General features: G+C 38.2%; 2 protein-coding genes across 3 annotated transcripts in view; one reads left to right on the forward strand and one right to left on the reverse strand.

The window, feature by feature from the left end:
• The first annotated feature begins 840 nt into the window (after window positions 1-840).
• On the forward strand, window positions 841-3155 carry gadd45ab (growth arrest and DNA-damage-inducible, alpha, b). Its single transcript, XM_056246227.1, has 4 exons — window positions 841-1000; window positions 1335-1436; window positions 1653-1866; window positions 2379-3155. Exons 1-4 carry the CDS (start codon window positions 951-953, stop codon window positions 2490-2492), a joined length of 480 nt encoding a protein of 159 aa, XP_056102202.1. The 5' UTR covers window positions 841-950; the 3' UTR covers window positions 2493-3155.
• A 9239-nt stretch (window positions 3156-12394) lies between these two features.
• Window positions 12395-22721, reverse strand: part of gng12b (guanine nucleotide binding protein (G protein), gamma 12b) — a 54149-nt gene continuing 43822 nt past the window's right edge. For both annotated transcript variants that reach the window (XM_056246228.1, XM_056246229.1), the window contains exons 2-3: window positions 13748-13857; window positions 12395-12645 (exon numbers count right to left, since the gene is read on the reverse strand). In XM_056246228.1, coding sequence (XP_056102203.1) covers window positions 12520-12645; window positions 13748-13837 — 216 coding nt within the window. In that variant the 5' untranslated portion in view covers window positions 13838-13857 and the 3' untranslated portion in view covers window positions 12395-12519. The remainder of the gene's footprint in view (window positions 12646-13747; window positions 13858-22721) is intronic.

Genomic DNA, 22721 nt, shown 5'->3' on the forward strand with positions numbered 1-22721 from the left:
GTATTACTCATGGGAGGAGATCACTGCCATGTTTAGAAGGGAACATTTTACTGCAGTAATTCATTCAGATTGATAAAGAAAAACGATTGTGAAACGTTTCAAGCGCTTCTTACAACAAGTGATTGTTTAGAAATTTGATTTAAGTAAATAAATTATGTTTGTACTGAAACTGAGTAATGTATACTGGTCACGCTTTGGTCAGTTAACAATATTCACTGCATTTGTTCTCGTTAAGGACTCAAGCACTATCTGAAGTTGGTACCACAGATTTTATTTTCTTCCTTAGCGTTAGATCTTAGACTCTTTCTTGCCAGGGAAGTTTTGTGCAGATTTATATAAAAACAGTGAATGTATGCATTGAATATGTGTGTATTTTAAGTTTATTTTACTAGCACTATGATGCAAAATGTCCATATTTATATTTTAGCTTATTTAACCTTATTCACTTTATTTAAATACGATAATTTCAATAAGCAAGAACATTTCAAAAATTGAAGTTAAACAATAAATTCGAAGACTTCACTAATCTGCCACCAGATGTCACTTTATTCACGTTGATGATCACTAGAGAGAAAGATTAGAAAGATTATGTTGGCCTGAAGCAACATTATTTATTTTGTTTTGTTTGTATATTTTTAAGTGATTGACTACAAATTATTGTGCAAGCATATAATATATATTTAAAATATATATTCAGCAGTTTTAATTGCAAATGTATGTAAACATATTTGTGGCTCTCCGTATTCATGTGTGCGCGTCCATGTGAGCTGACCAATCAGGGACGGTATGTAAATGAGACCGGAGAGAGTAGAGTACTCTACTGTCTCAGTCACGTATCGTGAGTGTCATTTTAGCAGCACTCCACTCTGCACGAGTGGCATATTCCTGTCTGGATCGTACAGGATTACCTAACTAACAGAGAGCACATACTTAAAGGATATCCGTTTCTAATGTGCAATATGACTTTTGAAGAACCGTGTGGAGACAACGCAACGGAAAGGTATGTTTTCATATAAAACTCACAGGTGTTGTTGCATATTAGTTTGACCGCGCCTGTTGTCCGTTTGTGCCGTTGAAAGATCTCGAAGATCACATCATTTCCCGAATTCTGCTTTATTAACGAACGCTTCTCTCATTGCACATTTGTCTCTTTCTTTCTTAAATGCTATTTGCTGCAACTCCTGCAGAAGTTCGACCAAACAACAATAACTTACTTGTGTGACATTGATCTGATTTCCTCTATTCTTTTGCAAACCGTGAGAATTGTATTGTTCAGTTCGTATGAGGGATCGCCTGTAAGTAAAAGCTGATGTGTTTTTTAAATCATCTCTTAGAATGGACACGGTTGAAAAGGCACTGGAAGAGGTTCTGACTGCTGCATTACCTCAGGGATGCATCACTGTGGGAGTTTATGAGGCAGCGAAGTCACTTAATGTGTAAGTGATCATTGGAAGACCCTTTCCATCCAAACCATACCTGGGTTATTTCACATTTGTAAAAAATCTGTTCTTCACTTCTGACAATAGGCATTGGATCTTTTTTTGCTCACGGAATTCTGCTAATGTGATCGCACCTTAAGATTAAAATAGGTCCATTGGATATTTTTCTGCTTTTGCACATTTTTAAATGTACTTTCATTGACATTTTCGCAGGGACCCAGACAACGTGGTCTTATGTCTGCTGGCCACAGATGAGGAGGATGTGAAAGATGTCGCGCTCCAGATTCACTTCACCTTGATCCAAGCGTTCTGTTGCGAGAATGACATCAATATCTTGCGAGTGAACAACATGAGACGTCTGGCAGAGATCCTGGAGGGTGTGAAACCGGGAGGAGAGTCGATGGACCTACACTGTGTGTTAGTCACCGTATGTGTCATTTCATACTCCTTGTATCAGTTTATTGCTCGCACGCAGTTGCTTCGATCACAGCTGCAGAATTGTCAATGCATATTAACTGCCAGGAAAGGATTAGTTAAACCCTTTGAGAACGGCACGCCTGAAGGAGTTTAAAGTTCAATGATCCGTTCAGAGTGTCTGTGATGTGGAATTCCAGCCGGTCTGGAGCTGCAGTAAACTGGCAGCTCTTCAGAGTGATCTAATAGCAGTGCTGAACTTCTGTGGCCGCCTATAGAATTCGCAGAACTTCCTGTGCAACAGTGGGGCATTTCTGCAAACACCGTTTCCTGGAAGAAAAAGCTCTGTGAAGTGACCATCTTTAACAAATTAGAGAGAGGCCCTTTGAAAACAAGTGCTTGTCAGTTAACAGCAGCTGTTAAAATCACTTACTGCCAGACTCTTGCAGACCTACTGAATTGATCTAGAAGACATGCGATATACAAGTGCACTTCACTCACAATGTTTCTCTTTTCCCTTCACAGAATCCGCAGTCATCCACGTGGAAGGATCCAGCCCTCAGCAAACTAAATCGATTCTGCAGAGACAGCCGGGGTTTGGACCAGTGGGTGCCGGTTATCAATCTCCCCGAACGATGAACAGAAGTGGACAAACAATGTCACCGCTTTTACGGGCTACTGCACTAGATTCGTGCTCTGGATGAAGCTTAATGCCAGTGAGAATGAGACATGAGGGGGATTAATGAAATTCAATGGATGAAATGTATTCCAGCAAACCCAATGATCAGAAGTGTGGATTTTGTGTGTCATGCTGGACGGTCGATTCATGGTTTCACCTCAGAGCAGGAAGAATGACTCAGCACTATGTTCGCAGTGCTGCCAGGGAATGACAAGTCCCGCAGTTTGCCGGGAAACGAGACTGTACAGGAAACTGAATCACACATGCTGGATTAGAGGACTAGGAGTGAGCTGAGAGACCGGAGTGAGTCCAACTGGAATCTACTCAATGAAATGTGATCGGACTGTCGCAGATCAGATGGACTGTTAAATGTTGGGCATGACCCTTTTGCAGACACGCTGCAATTTAAAGAGAACTTATGATATTAATGCTGTCCTGTATTATAATTATTTAAAAGGGAATATACAACATTCTTTATTGATTTAGATAGAAATGAGTTCCTTGTTTTCTTTTTAACTATACTGGAATATGTTCTCTGTATTTTAAACTGTTAATTTATTAATTTTATTTATGTTGTTGCTTTCATCCTCAGATATTGTTAAAAATAAAATGTCTGACCCATGTATATGTCTTTGGCAGTGTTTCTGTTGTCTGTGAGTTCATTGAACTAGTTATGCACAATATGTTGGTACCATATCGGTTATCGGCTGATATTTATATGTATCAGATTATTTTGGATATTTAATTGTGCATGCTCAATGCCACTATTTCTACAGTTAGATTAGCTTTGTGACCACCTAACAAACACTCAATGCTAATCTTTAAAAATGCTAATACTTTAACGACACATAAGTAATCGTAAGCAAATCTTAAAATGAACATTTATTTTGCATACGTTACCTTAAAAATGTTCAGATGCATAAACCCCTCTTGTAGCATTTGAAAGGACTGGTTTTAGTTTTTAAAATTTTATTCTTTAGAAATTGTGCAGACATTTTTTAAAGGCTATTTTTCAGTTATTGGCCATAAAATTAAAATAATATTATTGGCTTATCAGAATCAGTCAGAATTTAAATATCAGTACAAATAGGTCACAAGATGTTCCCGTAAACTATGGATGCACAATGTTTTTGAATTTTTATTAAGATCATTTCTTATGATGTCCTGAATTATTATTTAAAAGGGAATATAAAACAGTCTTTATTGATTTAGATATAAATTAGTTGCTTTAGAAAAAACTGTAGAATTTGAATATTCTTTATATTTTTTGATCATCGGCCATAAAATAAACTTATTGACTTGAATTTAATTATCTGTGTATTCCTACAGTACCTTAAACATGGCCAATGAACGTGTAAGAAAAAAAAAGGACATTTATTTGAACTAAAAAACTATTTTATGACTTTCCAACTAAATTTGATCATTTAAATGCACCGTATGCTAAATGCTTCAGGTGGCAAGTACATTTTGATGTTGTAGAGGGCAATTTTGAAGTGTCATTGGGCTTTATTTTGTCAACAGCATTTTGAAAACCGTCCAACAGCTTTCTTCTCTTGTATTGCAAAAAAAAAAAAAAGGTATTTCCACCAGTAGGCGGGAGAGAGAATTCCATTATGTTCACTACGGCAGCTGGGAGACGCATGACGTCGGGTCATCACGGCCTTGTCTTTACACAAAACAGAAGATAATCCGGGCCCTGACCAAGCCAGAAATAGAAATAGCACTGAGAGAGTGAATCATACCTGACAGCATCAGCATACAGACGGGGTGGGGGACATGCAAAACGATGGGAGAGTTAAAATGTGCACAAAGAAAATGAACAAAAAAATAGAACGAGGCAAGGCTATTCAAGGCTGCAGCAGGAGAGCTGACAACTAAAAATAGCCCTCTGTTCCTTTTGCTGAGTTCACAGCAAGAATGAGGACAAAGAGAGAGAAGACTGGAAAGACCCTAATATTGAATACCACTGTAAACTGTTGCTTCATTTCCAGCTAAAGCTTTGCTGCATTGCTCTTAAGCAGCTGATGTTGGGAAACAGTATTTCAACTTTTTGTACAAAGGAACTGGGTCATTAGGCCATATTTTCAAACAGGAAATTGATCCTCAGCGTTTATGTTCCCTTAAACTGTGGATGCAAGACATGGGAACATATTCCTCCATATTATTATTTGTTTATTTGTATTTATTGGGTATTTAATTGTGCGTGTTCATTTCCCCTATTTTTAAATTTAGATGATCTTTGTTATCATCTAACTCACTTAACGTTAATCAGTAACTTTAGAATAAGGTCCCATTTGTTCACAACAAGCAATATATTTGCAGCATGTAATAATCTTTGTTAATTTAGTTAATAAAAAGACAATTCTTCAATGTTTGTTCTTGTTCTTGTTAGTTCACAGTGCATTTACTATTGGTAAAATATTAACAACTTTTGAGTTAAAAAAATTATAAATGTTGAAATTAAAGGAGCTGTATGTAAGATTGTGGCCAAAACTGGTACTGCAATCACTTTCAAATGACTGTAGAGCGGTGTATCCCCTCCCCCTCCCCCTGACTCGAGGTTGCCAGATCAACTTCACTTTTTAAAGGACAATATCCTGGCCGGACTACTGTTGTCAGTGATATAAGTATTTGTAGTGAACATGATTTCTTATGTCTAGTGACATATCAGGGCCATTTTATGATTAATTGAAATAAATTTCTTACATACAGCTTCTTTAACTAAGATTTGACATTAATGACCATTCTGTTTTCTAAAGGTCAGAAATCATTACATTTATTGAGCAGAATAGTTATACTGACAACTATGAAATAAAAAAATCCTGCATATTTCCTCACATACCGTAGCATAAATGAGTCTTAAAACCAAGGGTTCCTGGCAAGGGGAGTCTTTGGCAACAAAAAAAGCAGGAGGATGGTGCAGTTACGTATTTTAGTTAAGAAATACATTTGAAGCTACACTTGGATCTTTACTACACACACAACTGTGATGCAAAAGCCCCATCAGAGAGCCAGACTGACCATTTTGGGAGGGATATTTCTGTACTGAAGTAAACAGGGCTGACATTATGCCCCTGCTGCAGTGACCTTTGGAGTTTCTACCACCTGGCCTTCCATTAACCTCATCCTGCTAAATACAGGTATGCGCAGGTAAATGGAGTGACACAGTGGTACTTTCTCGCTAAAAGTGCCTAGAGCTGGGAAACTCCAGCTTTATGCGTTTGGGGCCATGATTTTATAGGTGGAAGTGAGACGTCGGCTGTTCCCACGCATGAGGAATGCAAATGTTTCTGAAGGGACTGACTGCAGTGCCACAGATCAAACTATTTAATGTTCCTCTTCTCAGAGGGGTAAAAAGCTATTGTAAGTAATCCTTTACTTGCAAAATCATGCATGATTACACTATACTTTTTTTTAAAGGAAATTAATTATTTTATTCAATAAGTATGCAATAAATTGATCAAAAGTCACAGTAAAGACTTTTACATTGATAAAAAAAATCTATTTAGCATAAGGGGAATTAAAAATCTTACTGACCCCAAACTTTTGAACAGTAGTGTTTCATTCTTGTTTCCTTTTGTTCTTGTCACTAGTTTGTTTCCATGGTTACTAATTATGTTGTTCACCTGTTTCTTGTTGAGTTCCTCATTATTTAGTGCCCTTAGGGGCTGCTTACACAACATCATTTTCAACTAATAAAGGGAACTCTTTTTATGCGTTTTGGCCGTTCATTTACACGCCGACCGCGTTTTGGGAGCCTGAAAATGCAAACTTTTGAAAAAGGGAAAAGATTTTGGGAAAGGGAAAAGATCTTTCAAAGTAAAAGATTTTGAAAACGATACCGTTATTGTCTCTAACTACAAAAAGCGAATTTGTGCAAATGGTTACGTCATGCGCATGCGTATTACATGTTCAGTCTATAGGCTCGTAGTGTTTCTTTACAAAGTAACATCGCCAACTACTGGCCTGGCATGAATAATACAGCGTTTTTAGTTTTCTTCCCGGATCCGTGTGAACGGGGATGTTTTTGACACATTTGACATATTGTCGTCTGTACACGAAAATCGTAATGGAAAATTTTTTCTGGTTTTAGTACATCATTGTCGTGCCTTTAGTTTGTTCAAATGGTAACACTTTAGTTTAGGGTCCAATTCTCACTATTTACTAATTGCTTATTAACATGCATATTACTAGGATATTGGCTGTTTATTAGTATTTATAAAGCACATATTGATGCTTTATTCTGCATGACCATATTCCACATCCCATAATCCTAATGCCTAAACTTAACAACTACCTTACTATTAATAATTATGAGTTTATTGAGGCAAAAGTCGTAATTAATAATTAGTTAATTAATAGTGAGTACTGGACCCTAAACTAAAGTGTGACCATACAAGGTTCTGCAGTGCATGGGGAGATTAACTGTTTTAACCTCAGGAGAGAAATACTATTACACAGGCAAAAATCTGCACCTGTGGTCTCAGAAAGCTCTGGTATATAGCTGAATAATAACAAATAAATGGCTCCTTGTTTTCCTTATAAAGGATAACGGGGTTTATCCTGGAGCCTTTCCACGGAGATGACATGTAACTCTGTCACTAAAATTGACAAGAGGACAAAGCCAGTTCATCAATCAACCGCAAGAAGCTCCACTGATTACATCGCTATAGGGCAGTAAATACAGTCTGACCTGCTTCTGAGTGTAGCGGGTATGAGAGGAGCTCTACTGGGATCAGTGCATAACAACAAGGCTTTGATGGAGCAGAGACCCAAATAAAACAATATCAGAGAAATTAGAGCAAGTGGGAGAAGTGAGACCATGAACACCTGGCTGCTGTGGGAAAGCATAAGGCAGTTATTACATACACATTACTCTTCTAATGGTGACAAAAAACAAACAAACTTGATAATACGACAAAACTACTTTTTTTAAAGGGTGTGATTTTGAGTGCACCTATGACAGTTTAGTTGATTTGATTGCCTTTATGAATTATGAATTTTCAGCAGCCATTACTCTTCAGTTTTACATGATATTTCAGAGAACATTCTAATATACTGATTTGTTGCAAACATTTCTTATTATTATCAATGTTGAAAACAGTTGCTTAATATTTTTGTGGAAACCATGATACAATATTTTTTTCAGGATTTTCATATAAACTGAAAGGTCAAAAGAACAGCGTTTATTTTTTTTTTAATAATACGTTTTACTGTCACTTTTGATCAATTCAATGTGTCCTTGCCGGATAAAAGTATCAGTTTCTCATTGACCCCAAAACAGAAATGAATCAACACTTGTACTTACTTAAGCTGGACTATGACACTATTTTCTTCTAGATCTGCTGTACAGCCGAAACAAACTTTGTTGCATTATTTTTCTGTTATCACTGTAAAGCTGCTTTGAAACAATCTGTATTGTAAAAAAACAAGTAATAATTGTTTCTGCTTGTATTAGCATTTGCTAATTATGATTGTATCATTGAAACACGCATTTTATGTTGAAACAATATGTATTGTGAAAAGTGCAATATAAATACATTTTAAATTAAATTAAATTAAATTAAATAAATGTAAATTTAATACTGGACTTAAAAGAGAACATGCATAAACAAGACAACAAGTCTGAGAATAAAACTATATTTTGTTGGAAAAAGATAACATCTACAACTCAATATATTGGGACCCAGTTCTGGAATTCTGCACAATGAAAGGAAGATTTAATTGATGACACTGAATGCTCTTCATATAAAAAAGATATATATTTTTCAAAGGCAAAAAGAGATAAGAAGGCAGACCGAAAAGCTTGTGCATGTCATATTTACAATACAAAAGCACCTTTAGAAATGACCACTGCATCAGGAAAAACACAATTGTCCAAATAACAACAGGCCACTGTGATAACTCAATACTACTTTTGGGAACCATTGCAAAAATGTCACTTTAAAAGCATCGCTCAACGAGAAAGCAAGGCTGAAATTGCCATTCAAAGCATACTGTTGTTCAAATAAGATTGTGGTTTAGCACAGTTGCAATTTCAGTTGCATGATAAGTCATTATTGTTGCACAGGCGAGGATCAGATGTTGGCCTGGGTATATATCCAGACTGATGACACAGATGTGTAATGATGAAGACACAGTGAAGATGTCTGTGGGACTGCAGCGCCACTAGTTCACAGTAGTTTAACTCTGGCTGTTGTCTCGACACAGTGGACGAGTCAGGAATACTTCAGTAAGGCTGGTTTTGCTGGTCTGGTGAAGTTGTTTTCTGCCAGCTGTGTCATGAAAGCATTACACACTCACTTTCATGATATGCATGGCGACTCACAAGAGTTTTACAAAAAAGGTACAGGAGTTGTAAACATGGAATGATGTCAAAATGCATGAATATAACAGTCACAAAAATCACCACAATCAGAGAAATCATTGTGTGCTCGGTGTGTACAGAAAAATCATATATATGCGAACCTACGTGAGTTTCTATTGCTGGTTAGATCCCAGAATGAGATGGCACAATCACAATGACATTAAAAGTTTGACAATCAGAAGAAATGCATACATTAAGGTAAAAGGCATCTTGTAAATAATCATTAAAGGGTTACAATATATTATGTTGTTATATTATCTGCAATAAAGTGTTGCTACTGTATCTATAATACACAGGGCAATAACAAGAGTCAAAGTATCCTAATGCAAATTCAGAAGTTTTTCAAAAGTTTGTTAAAGAATGGGCGTTCTGTGAAATGGGTAAAACAAAGTATGGTAATACTTTACAATAAAAAAAATCTAAATGACGGCATATATAATATATTTATATATATAAATTTAGGCTTTTATTCATATATAAATAATCAACGCACACATAAGTAATGGTAAACGGAAGCTCAAGCATGCTTGCTTGACGTGCGAGAACCAATGTTACTCAGCACATCTGAGCTTCCGACAGAACCAATGAGGTTCATTCTCGTGTTATGCAGCACATTTGAACTTCTGCAAGAACCAATGAGGTTCAGTGTTACGCAGGATGTTTGAACTTCCTCATGAACCAATGAGGTTCATTCTCGTGTTACGCAGCACATTTGAACTTCTGCAAGAACCAATGAGGTTCAGTGTTACGCAGGATGTTTGAACTTCCGCAAGAACCAATGAGGTTCATTCTCGTGTTACGCAGCACATTTGAACTTCCTCATGAACCACTGAGGTTCATTTTCGTGTTACGCAGCACGTTTGAGCTTCCGCAAGAACCAATGAGGTTCATTCTCGTGTGTTACGCAGTACGTTTGAACTTCTTCATGAACCAATGAGGTTCATTCTCGTGTGTTATGCAGTACGTTTGAACTTCTTCATGAACCAATGAGGTTCATTCTCGTGTGTTACGCAGCACGTTTGAACTTCTTCAAGAACTAATGAGGTTTATTCTCGTGTGTTACGCAGCACGTTTGAACTTCTTCAAGAACTAATGAGGTTTATTCTCGTGTGTTACACAGGACGTTTGAGCTTCTTCAAGAACCAATGAGGTTCATTTTCGTGTGTTACGCAGCACGTTTGAGCTTCTGCAAAAATAGATTTATGTGAATAAAAGCATAAATTAAATCTGTTCATCATATAAAGCGATCGAATCTCTTCACAAATATTGGACTGAACCTCTCAAATTCATACGGATTCGTTTTAAGATCTCTTTCTGAACTTTGTTAAGCGACAAAGTAGTAGTTGTGTAGACTTTCAACTAAGGGACATACATCTCAGGTTTAATTTAAAACATCTACTGTACGTGTTTCTAAAATGAACGAAAGTCTTATGGGTTTGGAACGACATGAGGGTGAGTAATTGAACATTAAAAAAAAAAGTAATTTAAAGCTGCTTTTTCCTCTTTGTCGCCATCTCTGTTCAAAATCTGCAATTGCAGTTATTCGCGGAATTATCAACTTTACTTGAGTTGTGCCTCGGCACGGCACAGCGCGATGAATATACGGCTGTCAGTCACCGCGCCGGTGTGGATACTGTCATTCGGAATCACAGATTCTACTTTTTGGAAGTATGACCAACATAATAATTTTCACCGGAAAATGTCATCTGAACAAGTAAGTAACATTCTCTTTTGTTCTGACCAACTATAAGGGAAAAAAAGCATTGCTGTAAATCGCGCTGATTAAATCTAACGATCGCTTATCATATAACGTCAAACCGTGCAAATTATACTTTGTTCTCAAATTGTTAATGTTAACAACATCAGCATTGCGTGACTACATTTAATGTCCTTCCGATATTATCCTTGTTTTTGCATGGGTCCGGTTGCAGTCTCTTTCTTTCTGTAGCCACTCCGAAGTCCGAACAAAGTATTTTGCATTTTACAACGGGTGAATCTGTTGTCACTGGTAATTGTCGTTTGAACCTTTCTGGATCCGCCATCAAATTGATAAGTTTAATTATATCAAATGCTGTGAGAAAAGGCTATAAATCTCCACCTCCAACATTCTCACACGCAATATAGCTTATACTAGCCGAGACATCTTCTTTATGTGTACAGATGTGACGTAATGACGCAAAGACATGCTCGAATCTCCCGCGGAAATCCACCAGTACCACTGGAATTAAAAACATTATTACAAGCTTATCCCTTTGAATCGGGCTGGTTATGTACTTGCTCAAAAATTTATTTTCGATAATGTTTAGCCAAAAAAAGTTACGGAATGCAGCTTTAATTTAAAAAATACAGTAAAAAAAAACAGGATATACTGTGAAATATTATAAAATTTAAAATAACAGTTTTCTATTTAAGTATATTTTAAAATACAATTTATTAGTGTGATGGCAAAGCTACATTTTCTGCAGTCGTTACATCAAAAATCAGCTTTTATTTGGTGCTCATTATCACAGTTTAAAAACAGTTGTGTATCGCTAAATATTTCAGTGGAAACCATATTTTTTTCCAGGATTCTTTTAGGAATAGAAAGTTAATTAGAAACAGATTTTTTGTAACAAATGTGTTTACTGTCACTGATCAATTTAATGCATCCTTGCTTAATAGAAGTTTTTTTTTTTTTTTTTTTTTTTTTTTTATCTTACTGACCCTAAACTTTTGAACAGTAGTGTATTATACATTTTTAACATTTCAAGTTGAAGTAATCAATGAATTGAACCTTATTGTAAAGTGTTACCCACATTTTGTCTGGCTGGAATAAACAACATTTCCACATGAACACATCATTTTGTATTAGGTTACTCTTAAAATGCTGATCTGCAAGCTTAGGCAGTTGTTGAACTTTTGAAACACAGCTCCCCTGGAGAAAAAGAGAAAAAGAAAAGGGCACGACGTTGTGTGTAGTGTTTTGACAGGAGCAGTTAGCTTTGTATCACTCCATTGTTCAAAGAGTGAGTTAATGAGGGAGGGCTGGAGCAGCATTGCGTCAATGTGACGCCTCCAAAGACACCTGTTTCCTCCTCCAATGAGCACAAGCACCCTTCACACATTCATGATGCTGACATTTCACCCCTCATATCAACCCTCCACACTCCCTGTGACTGGACACCTTTAAAAGCACTGCAGATGAGGCTCTGCTTATCTGCAGATATATATTACAGACTGCAGTCATTAAATGATCATTTCCTGTGCTTTGTGATACTAGTGCGGCTGAGAACCGCCCACTCTGACCTCACCCTTTATTTGCAGGAGACACAACCACATCAGTGGACTCCATCACAAAGCAAACAAGTCATCTGTGCTGTGCCCTAAAGCTAAAAATTCATTCAGGGGTTGGTTTTGTCTTTGCGCCACAAATGATTTGTTTACTAGGTGCTTTGACTCTCCTTTTCATAGACAACATGGACATTTCTAGTCAGGAGATTTGTGGATACAATCAAATAATGGCTTGGGGTTTAGTTCACTTTAAGGCAAATAGGGAATGGATGTTTGAAGATCATATTCTCTCTCGACAAAATAACAATAAAAGGAACATCAAAACACACATCAAGAGTTCAAGCATCCCACTACAATATAGTGCAGGGCTTTTTATCTTTAAAAGGGTTTTCTGAAGCTGGGATACCCATAAGCAGAGGGTCATACTTGGCATGTTCGCTGCAGTAATGCATGAGATCTGCAGAAGCTTTAGACACCTGCAGAGAAGAGACACAATGTGAAATTTGAGAGATTTGTGTACAAGTAAATTAACTATTAATTAGTAATTGAAGTGATAGTTCATTCAAAGTTCTGTCAATTATATGACTTTTGTTCATGTAAAATGCAAAATCATAATATTCCCACAATTTGGTCCACGCAATGAACATCAGTGTTGTCCAAGACAATACTGAATCCCATTGACTTTTATTGTATGACAAAAAAACACTAAGTCATTTTTCAAAATAATTTTTTTTCTCGTTTCACAGAAGAAAGAAGTGCATACAGATTTCATTGTTAGTTTAAAAAAATAAAATAAAATTCTGTCAATTACATGACTTTTGTTCTTCTGCAAAACATAAAGAAGAATAGTTCAATGTTTTTTGTCCATGCAATGACGTGCGATCCTACAACCTACAAGTTCAGTTCTTTAACCAATACCACATTTCAAAATAAAAGTAAAGCCATCAAAAGTATTAAATAGACTGTCAATTATTTCAAACTTTTTATCAAATTATTACATTTAGTCAAATTAATAGGAAGGGGACAAGGGGCTATCCAATTCCCTAGCAATAAAATAAAATAAATAGTATATATTAAACATATTTATATATATATGTGTTAAATAAAATACGATAAAATATTAAACTGACAGCCCTAAAAATAACACACATGGAAGTACAGGAATTTTCTTTTGAGCAAAAAAAAAATTATATAAATTAAATTCAGTTAAAATAAAAAAAAAATAAAAAAACTATAATTTAGCTTCCTCAAACCATCCTGTTTCTAGATTTACAGCTCAGCATTCTCATTTTCTCAGCCATCTCATGAAGTGCCGTTTAGTATGCCATTTAAACAGTCTTGAAGGTGTTTCCATATTTTCCAACTTTATTTATTTTAATTTAATTAAAATTTTGTAAAAATCATGCGAAGGCACAATTTATTAACCATTTCACAGCATCTTTAGCATAATGAGAAACAAATTAAACCCAAGTGTGGCCAAAAGTTTCACTTACTGTGTAACGGATGGTATTCAAATATTTAATGGTACCATGTTATGCCACAGCACTTTTATTTAATGATAATGAACAATTCATTTACCTTTATTCTCTCTATGTTAGCTTCTATCCGTAGCTGTTGAACAGTCCTTCTGGCCTGGGCTATATTATTAGAGTTTTGCTTAGATGACATCTTTGATAATCTTCACAGACCTGGATTGAAAACAAAAAAAAAAGTTGATATTGACATGCACTCTGCTTTGTTTCCTATATGAGCAGCCAGCAGCAGATCAAAGCTATTCTAGTCCCATGATTCATGAACTATACAGCAGAATTCTCATGCAAAACGTGTGCAAGACAGGAAATTTGTCTGTATGCACATGCATGTTAACACATATATATCTCTCAAGGGAGGCACCGAGGGCCCCTTTGACTCCTGCAGTGGGTGGGGGTGTAGTGCGTCAAACCCCCAGCGAGGGGCTTTTTCACTGGGTCAGCAGCCTCTGTATTGCTTTACGACTGCAGGAGGGAGAACCAAAGCAAGCTGTGTGTGAACAGAAAACAGAAGAGCCCATGCTGCCAGCAGCTCGGTCTATGCAGCTACTGACTGTTCCTGCAGAGCACTCTTTCCGTAAACCATGGTCACCGCTTACTCTGCCAACTCATCATGCGCAATGGTGCACAGGCACAGAGAGAAGGAGTTGTGCAATACAACTCCTGTGCAATACTGTTCGCTCAAACAGAAGGAGTTGTGCAATACAAATGGTAGAAAAGGAAATGGTGTGAGTGAGGCAGGTGGTCTCTCATTGATCAGGAGATATAGAGAGGATGTTTAGCTTTCAGTGAGAAAGCTGACCACTTGTATTGAGAAATCAATACAACATTTTTGGTAGTAGATATCAATATCAGTGGAATTTCACAATAGCACAGCAAAAAAAAAAAAAATGCAAATAAAAGGAATATAAATATAAAATCAAATAAATTATAAAATTAATAATATAAATATATAAAATTAAATATACAGTGGAGAGAACAAGTATTTGATACACTGCCGATTTTGCAGGTTTTCCCACTTACAAAGCATGTGGAAGTCTGTAATTTGTACCATAGGTACTCTTCAACTGTGAGTGACGGAATCTAAAACAAAAATCCAGAAAATCACATCGTATGATTTTTAAGTAATTAATTTGCAATGATCAATGATCATGAGGAAGGTGAGGGATCAGCCCAGAACTACATGGCAGGACCTAGTCAATGACCTGAAGAGAGCTGGGACCACAGTCTCAAAGACAACCATTAGTAACACACTGCGCCGTCAAGAATTAAAATCCTGCAGCGCACGCAAGGTCCCCCTGCTCAAGCCAGCGCATGTCCAGGCCCGTCTGAAGTTTGCCAATGACCATCGGGATGATCCAGAGGAGGAATGGGAGAAGGTCATGTGGTCTGATGAGACAAAGATAGATCTTTTTGGTCTAAAATCCACTCGCTGTGTTTGGAGGAAGAAGAAGGATGAGTACAACCCCAAGAACACCATCCCGACCGTGAAGCATGGAGGTGGAAACATCATTCTTTGGGGATGCTTTTCTGAAAAGGGGACAGGACGACTGCACTGTATTGAGGGGAGTATAGATGGGGCCATGTATCGCAAGATCTTGCCCAACAACCTCCTTCCCTCAGTAAGAGCATTGAAGATGGGTCGTGGCTGGGTCTTCCAGCATGACAACGACTCGAAACACACAGCCAGGGCAACTAAGGAGTGGCTCCGTAAGAAGCATCTCAAGGTCCTGGAGAGGCCTAGCCAGTCTCCAGACCTTAACTCAATAGAAAATCTTTGGAGGGAGCTCAAACTCCGTGTTTCTCAGCGACAGCCCAGAAACCTGAAGGATCTGGAGAAGGTCTGTATGGAGGAGTGGGCCAAAATCCCTGCTGCAGTGTGTGCAAACCTGGTCAAGAACTACAGGAAACGTATGATCTCTGTAATTGTAAACAAAGGTTTCTGTACCAAATATTAAGGTCTGCTTTTCTGATGTATCAAATACTTATGTCATGCAATGAAATGCAAATGAATTACTTAAAAATCATACAATGTGATTTTCTGCAAATAGCGTTTCGTTTATATCACAGCTTGGTAAAGCCACTGTTCCTCCTAATCTCAAACTGTTTCTCCTCCTAATCTCCTCCATCGCTTTAAAATATAGCATTCTATACAGAATTCAAATGGGTCAGATAGCATACGTTTTGTGGTCTGCGCTGACTCGCTCATATGATCCGCTCTGTGCTATCATGTCTCTGGACCAGAGCTGCGGCGATTCACGCGACACTATAGTGAAACTAGACTTCATTCACCCCAATGGAAAGCATATTTACACTGTCTGGATTGTTCGCTATCCCCTAAATAGTGCGCTATGTGCCATTCACAATGTAGAAAATAGCATGCTTTAGCTGCAGCTTCAGCGTCTATTTATAATGTGGGATGCTTTAGATTCTAGAGAGCATTTGATTGGACAGAAAATCTGATGAGAAGCTGAAGTGCAGAGTGATGTCATCAAAATCATTTATCCATATTTGCGGAAGTGAGAGACTAAATGTGAACTTTGTCATTGTTTTGGAGCACACTACCTTATTACCTATAGATAATAGTAAGGCTAACATATACTAAAAGCCAAAAAACTTTATTGGCTTATAAACTATAAATGTATAAACTAAATTTTGATTTCATGGGGACTTTAAGGTGTCATTGTTTCAGTGTAATTATATACTTAATTACTGAGTAATATTAATTATTAACATGTACTTGATAGATGGTTAGGGTTAAAAATAAGAATAGGGTTTGGTTTAGGGTTTGTTGCATTGTAATTATGCATAATTTTCTGTTATTACTACAGTAAGAACATGCAACATAGGGAATAATTTTTTTTTTTAAATAGTTGTAAAATTTGAGAAGTATTTTGATTCATTGTAAATATTCAAGAAAACAGTCAAGAAATAAAGATCAAATAAAGATAGCAGTGTATTGTTTTATCTTTTTGTTGTCAAAAATATATTTTGTTATCATATCATCTGCAACATGCAGCAGGTCTTTTAGCTTTTAGCTTTTAAACAGAGCCATTGATAATTATGTAAGTGCTTTTGTTTTCGCTGTTCGTGTCTGATATAGACACAGTGTAAGTGTCATTTTTGACAACAGGGGAAATGTTTATTGGAGTAGCTTCCATATTGCTACATCGTCAGCCGCATAATCTCTAGCACAACAAACCCTTATATCCTACTTCCTGAGAAGCCCAGACACAGCTTTATCAAGAATTCAGAGGAAGAGTGTATGGCTGTCTCCCGTTCGACCGGCACAGGGCTGCTATCTCTACACGGAGGTCTGTGTTGGGAGGTGACCTTATCTGGTCGCACACCAGACATAGCTAGGGGTTAAGAGGTTTGGATAACAACTACTTGTTAATGTAGTGACATAATTAGTGTGAGACAGAGGCTGTAGCTGCTCCCACAAGCCCTGAGGTCAAGGGGCCATCCATACATTACGGCCCAAAGAACACACTACTTAGCAGCAGCTTAACAAGTATAGACAAAACATGACGCCTCTACCGATAGCAGTTTACTAATGGTGACATTTTCAGAACAATAAAGCATCCCAGGTTGCTAATTTTAGATGAATCAAGAATTGCTCACAGGTACACAACCTAAACAGGTTAAACTGTTGGCATGCATGTCTTTTGTTTAAAGCTGCAAAATGACAAAATTGATTAACAATGCATGTGTTTACATGCATAGTTACAATTGAGCTAAACACGTACATTTTGTGTCTTCGTGTGTATGGTGTATGGTTAGTACGAACTGTAATAAGTCAGAACTGTATGTTTGCATGCGCTTTAAAAGATTTATTTCGGACTAAAACAATAATTCTTCTCTTTTAATGTTTGATTTAGTGTGAAACTAAAAGACCTAGACAATTTGATTTGTCCAAGGACAGATTTTGTTCATTTGATCCCAGTCAAGGTTGAGTAAGAATGCAGCTCTGTGAAAGGGCACAGTGTTCCTGTGAGGTAACGGTTCATTTGCTTGGAGTGGCTTCTTAGGGACAACGAGTCAATTTTCTGCAGATGCAGCACAGAGAGGAGAACTGTGACGCAGACAGACATGGCTCAAGAGCTGTGCCAATTAAACTCCATTCACTACTCGCACACTGGTGACCTCTGACCTTTCAGGTCGATTGTTGTTCTCATCCACTCACACCATCCAAGCAGAGGTTCACGTGTGGAGACAGAATCAAGATTACAATATGATTAACCGCCAAAACCAGCGCCAAGCAAGCCTTCCAAGAGCTTACATCCGTTTCATTAACCCACTCACTCCTCTCCCTGCACTATAAATGATTAAAGATGTGTATGAATGTATAAATAGCAAAGGAACAGGAAGCAGGGGCGTCTGTGTGCCTGGACTCAGCAGAGAAAGGGCTCGCTAATAACTGCATATCCTGACCCACGGGATTTCATTTATTCCTCTTACGTTCGCGCCGAAAAAAACTCTTCTTTTGCTCTAGAACTTGTCCTTTCTGTGCTGGGAAGTCAGTGATATTACCATCTGTTAGCATATGCCCTCTGCTGTCTACGCAACAGTGACTTTGAATCATACAGCAGGCAAACCGCTGGCTTAAATGTGGAGTGGACATAGGATTCTGGCCAGTATAGCTGGCCGCTGAGGAGAGAGGACACTCGAAGTGCACTGAGCTGTGCCGCACGGCTCATCTGGATGTCTCGACTGTAATTACAGCTTTAGAGAGAGAGACCCAAGAGTCAAGCACACTCCAAAAGCTCAGGCTGACGCCGCACCCTTTAGTCTTTTGTTAAATCTCTCCCCTCTGCCCTCACTGTGACCCTGCCTCCAAAAACAACTGTGACATTTCAAGAGTGAAGGCCTGTTCACACCAACACAAATGTTTGGCATGCAATTTGTCTGTTTAGACCAATGCAGAAAAAAAATGCAAGATGGGCTGAATGTAAGTACAAATTCACTCTCTTATTAAACAGCCATACTGATATATTGACAAAATATTGACCAATTATTGTTTCAACTTCACATTGTTTCAACACAAGTAAGTGTTAATGCTGCCTTGAAATCTGAAGTTGTACTAAGTGACAACTTGAATATTTGAGTTGACAAAACTTAAAAATGAAGGAATATTATGGAATATTTGTCGCACTGAATTTTCACACCAAACATTCGTAATGAGGTAGGATGAAAAGACACAATAAAGACTGAATGAAAAGCAGATATTGCATTGGATAGCTGGTGTTCATCTATAGACAGATGTGGAGGTCAGGAGGGGTTGGGATGTTTGTTTGTCTTGCAAACGTGTAGAAAGAGTGTAAGAGACAGCGAGTGAGAGGATAAAACGAGAGGGGACTGTAACCGGCTTTGAAGTGTGTGACTCAAGCTGAATCACTAACAAACAACAAGAAGAGGAAACTAAGTAAGACCACCAAAAGGCAGGGTACAGACCACCTTGGGGCCCAGAGCAATACTGCTTCTGACTGAGCTGCCCACTGGGCCACCCACACCTCTGCAGACGCCGGGCCCGCTCCTCCCTCCCGCTCTGGCACTGCTGTTGCCTGCTGGATCTCAGCCAGAACCAGACGGCTCCAGCCATCGGCCCAGCCTCTGATGTAGCACTCCAGGAATAACAGTGCGCTGGCATACTGAGACCACCACAGCGGCGGCACAGAGAGTGCGAAATTACTTTCAAATCTGTTTTACAAATTGTAAATTAAATTTTTACATTTTCTGAAGAACACGTGTGTCGCTGCAATGAAAGGTTGGTCTACATGGTTAATAAGGGTTGATGTGGTTACAACGGTATTATGGGTGGTTGCTAGGGCTCTGCTAGGTGGTTGCTAACTGGCATTAGTTAGTTAAAAAAAAATCACCCCCAAGTTTAAAAATGGCTTGGGTCCCTCTGTTAATTTAACTGTCTGTTTAAATCCGAAATCACAAAAGTAATAGCATCTTCTTAATAACCTGCATGATTTAAGGAACCAAATGTAATTAAATAAAAAGATATTATGGCAAGCAAGGGCAAGAAAACACATTTCTTATTAAACCTTGTGGACAGCATACAAAAACACATACAATGGGACTATTATAGTCTGATTCACAGTACTATTAATTCATAGCTAGACTTAATTATGCCACAAATGTTGTGGCATAAATGTTAATAAATTAATTAATTGTGGCCGATTAGTTATCGAACTGAATTGGTCAGCACTGAATGAAGTTGTTTAATGAATCAACATTAAAGGGATAGTTCACCCAAAAATCTTTCGAAATCACGATATACATATATATTTCTGGAGGGGAAATGACGCTTTCAAACGATATATATATATATATATATATATATATATATGTTATTATGAGCAATAGAAATAATGATGCACCACTAATAACTCCCACTGACTTTAAGCATATGTTAAAAATATGCAGTCCTACTATGTGCTCTCTGCCGCACAATTTCATGGTGTGTACACTACAGTACTCCTTTCACATTAACATTATTCAAATTCACATGAAGGACTAGGAGTTTTTTTACAAGACTTCAGGAGAATTATGTATACAGCTGCGTTTCCAATGCTCAGAAAGGAATTTGTCGGCTGGTCGTACCTCACGAGAGCCCTTGACCACAGTGACAGCCCAAGTCTGACTGGACCACCATCGCTAGGACATAATCCAGCAAGTATGCACATTAAGTCTTCAGCATTCTGAACATAGCGTCTTAAGATGTACATCAATTGAGCACTGTGTTCCTTAATGACTGGGTGGCGGCGTGGGTTACAAAGTTCTAAGAAGAACAAGCTATTTTTTATCCCCTGTCCCACTATGTTCTTTTGGCAGGTCTGTTATCTCTCCTTCACACGGCCTGATTGCTAAGCGACGGTTGTGCTTAAAATTGTGCTGCTGTAACACAATGAGGCCGTTGAGTCCTGGACGCACAGTGCACAGAAAGGACAATGAAGACTGTGCTATCACTCCAGCTTGTAAAGTAGGAGATAGCTTATGGCTAGACAGCAAAACATAGTAGGCAGAGGTAACCAGTTTAACAGAACCCTCATGGGAGCTAATCTCAGAGAGCCTGATGTTATCAGACAGCCATGAAGCATGGGGAAGAAGGGAAACAGCCTCTTTCACAGTGATGCTTTGGGAAGAGAAAGAAGGGGGTGAGGAGTGTTGACAGAGGTGTACGTGCATGTGTTTGTTTAAATGGAGAGCTGGGAGTCACAAAAAAGATCCCCACCCATATAAAATTGGCAAACTGCAGCAAACGCTTTAGCGCTGACTATGAAGGTAATTCTATAGATAAGAGGACATTAAGATACTTGATTTTGACAGACAAAAGATGACAGATTGCTGAGTGAATGCCTTAGAGGTGTAAAGTATAGGTGCTCAACAAAGGTTGTTTTATTTACAGTGTGTACTCGGGACATTTAGCCTGTGAGTCACAGGCTGATAGTTTCTCCCATGTCTCCAGAGTGTCTCGGACTGAAGGAATGAAGACAAGAGGTGAAATGCAAACGCACACCTACATCCCTGAAACATCCGGGACAGTAAGGCTCCACCGGCTCATTTACAGTATAGCAATGTCATCATGTCTAATTCAGACAATATATGGCTGTTTTTTTTTCCATAGCGTTCACACTGCCAGTGTTTGGGAACTGCATTTACTTCCTGTTTCTGGTGACACAGAAAAAAAAAATCTCATAGCATTATTCATGCAATCTATCTATTTTAGAGCCATCTAGTCACCCCTGAGCTGCATTAAACAGTCTGTCATTAAACCACTGCACAGAATATGAAGAATGTAAAAAAGCTTTGTAAATCAACTGTCAGGCCTAAACCAGGAGATGTACCATTACAAAAATACACTATATCGTCTCTATACACTACATCACAATATATCGTCTCAATAGTGACAAAATCCCTGAAAATATTAAGATTTTTTTTTTTTTTTTTTTTTTCAATATTGTTTTTTTGTAATAGTGACAGTAAAGGCCCTTTCACACATCGTGTTGATCCCGGGAAATTGCCGGGAAATTGCAGTAGCACCTCATTGCAGTACACGAGATCCAGGGGGCGGAGTTGGATCCAGATCTAAGGGTTGGAGATGGGTAGGATTAGGGGTGGGGTTAGAGATCAGGGGGTGGAGATGGGTAGGTTTAGGTAGATGTAAGGTGGGAGGAGTTGGACCTGGATTTCGTGTTCTGCAGTGAGGACCATCTCGGAAATTGCCAGAATGCCTTCTGTGTGAACGCAAACACGACCCGGGATTGATGCCCGGATCGATGCGGGTTGGGGACCTTAACATGTGTTCAGTCCCGGAACGCGCGCTGTGTGAACAAAAGCCGTAGCCTAATCAATGCCGTGTCGTAATGAAAGTGAAGTGAAAGCAGGCTGGTGAAACGGTACGTAATGCGCTAGTTTATGATCGAATCAGAGAAAAAAATGCACAACCGTGGTTTGCAAATCATAAGCAAACTTAAGACGCTGCTGAGACATTACATGTCACATCGATGTCACGTGTCTTTACGGGATTTTTACGGGTTGTATGTGAACGCACTCTCTCTCTGATTCCGGAAAATCACTGGCAGTGTGAATGAACCAAAATCAAACGAACCCGGGTCACTTTATCCGTGTATTTTCCGGAATCTCTCTGTGAAAGGGGCTTAAGTAATATCAAAGATGGTGACGTTCATAAAACTGGAAGGTCTTCCATTTGACATGACTCAGTCGAGGTGCAAATTCATCCATCAGATTAGGGATGTCAATTTACATAAATTCCAATAATCGATCGTTGTTTAAATTAACAAGCAATTAATCGATTAATCATTAACCTTAACTTCTTGAATCTGAAGTGGGGGGTGCTACTAAGTTATTAACAACCACCTGCTTAAAAGTGCAGTAGGCCTACGCAATTTCTAGGAAATAGGTGTCGTTTTAAAGCTAAGAAGTTTGGCTTTACAGTGATCATTATAGGGGATATGACCATCCCTCTACAAGTGTTTTTAAATTTGCTGACA

This window comes from Rhinichthys klamathensis, unplaced genomic scaffold, assembly GCF_029890125.1.
Source record: "Rhinichthys klamathensis goyatoka isolate OS25496 unplaced genomic scaffold, OSU_Roscu_1.1 h1tg000036l_1, whole genome shotgun sequence".
NCBI lineage: Eukaryota > Metazoa > Chordata > Actinopteri > Cypriniformes > Leuciscidae > Rhinichthys > Rhinichthys klamathensis.

Bases quoted from the DNA above. Each gene is read 5' to 3' on its own strand.
- gadd45ab (XM_056246227.1), top strand. From the start codon at position 951: ATGTGCAATATGACTTTTGAAGAACCGTGTGGAGACAACGCAACGGAA. The intron at 1,001-1,334 runs GTATGTTTTCAT...ATCATCTCTTAG, and splicing joins GGAGACAACGCAACGGAAAG to AATGGACACGGTTGAAAAGG. The intron at 1,437-1,652 runs GTAAGTGATCAT...ACATTTTCGCAG, and splicing joins GCAGCGAAGTCACTTAATGT to GGACCCAGACAACGTGGTCT.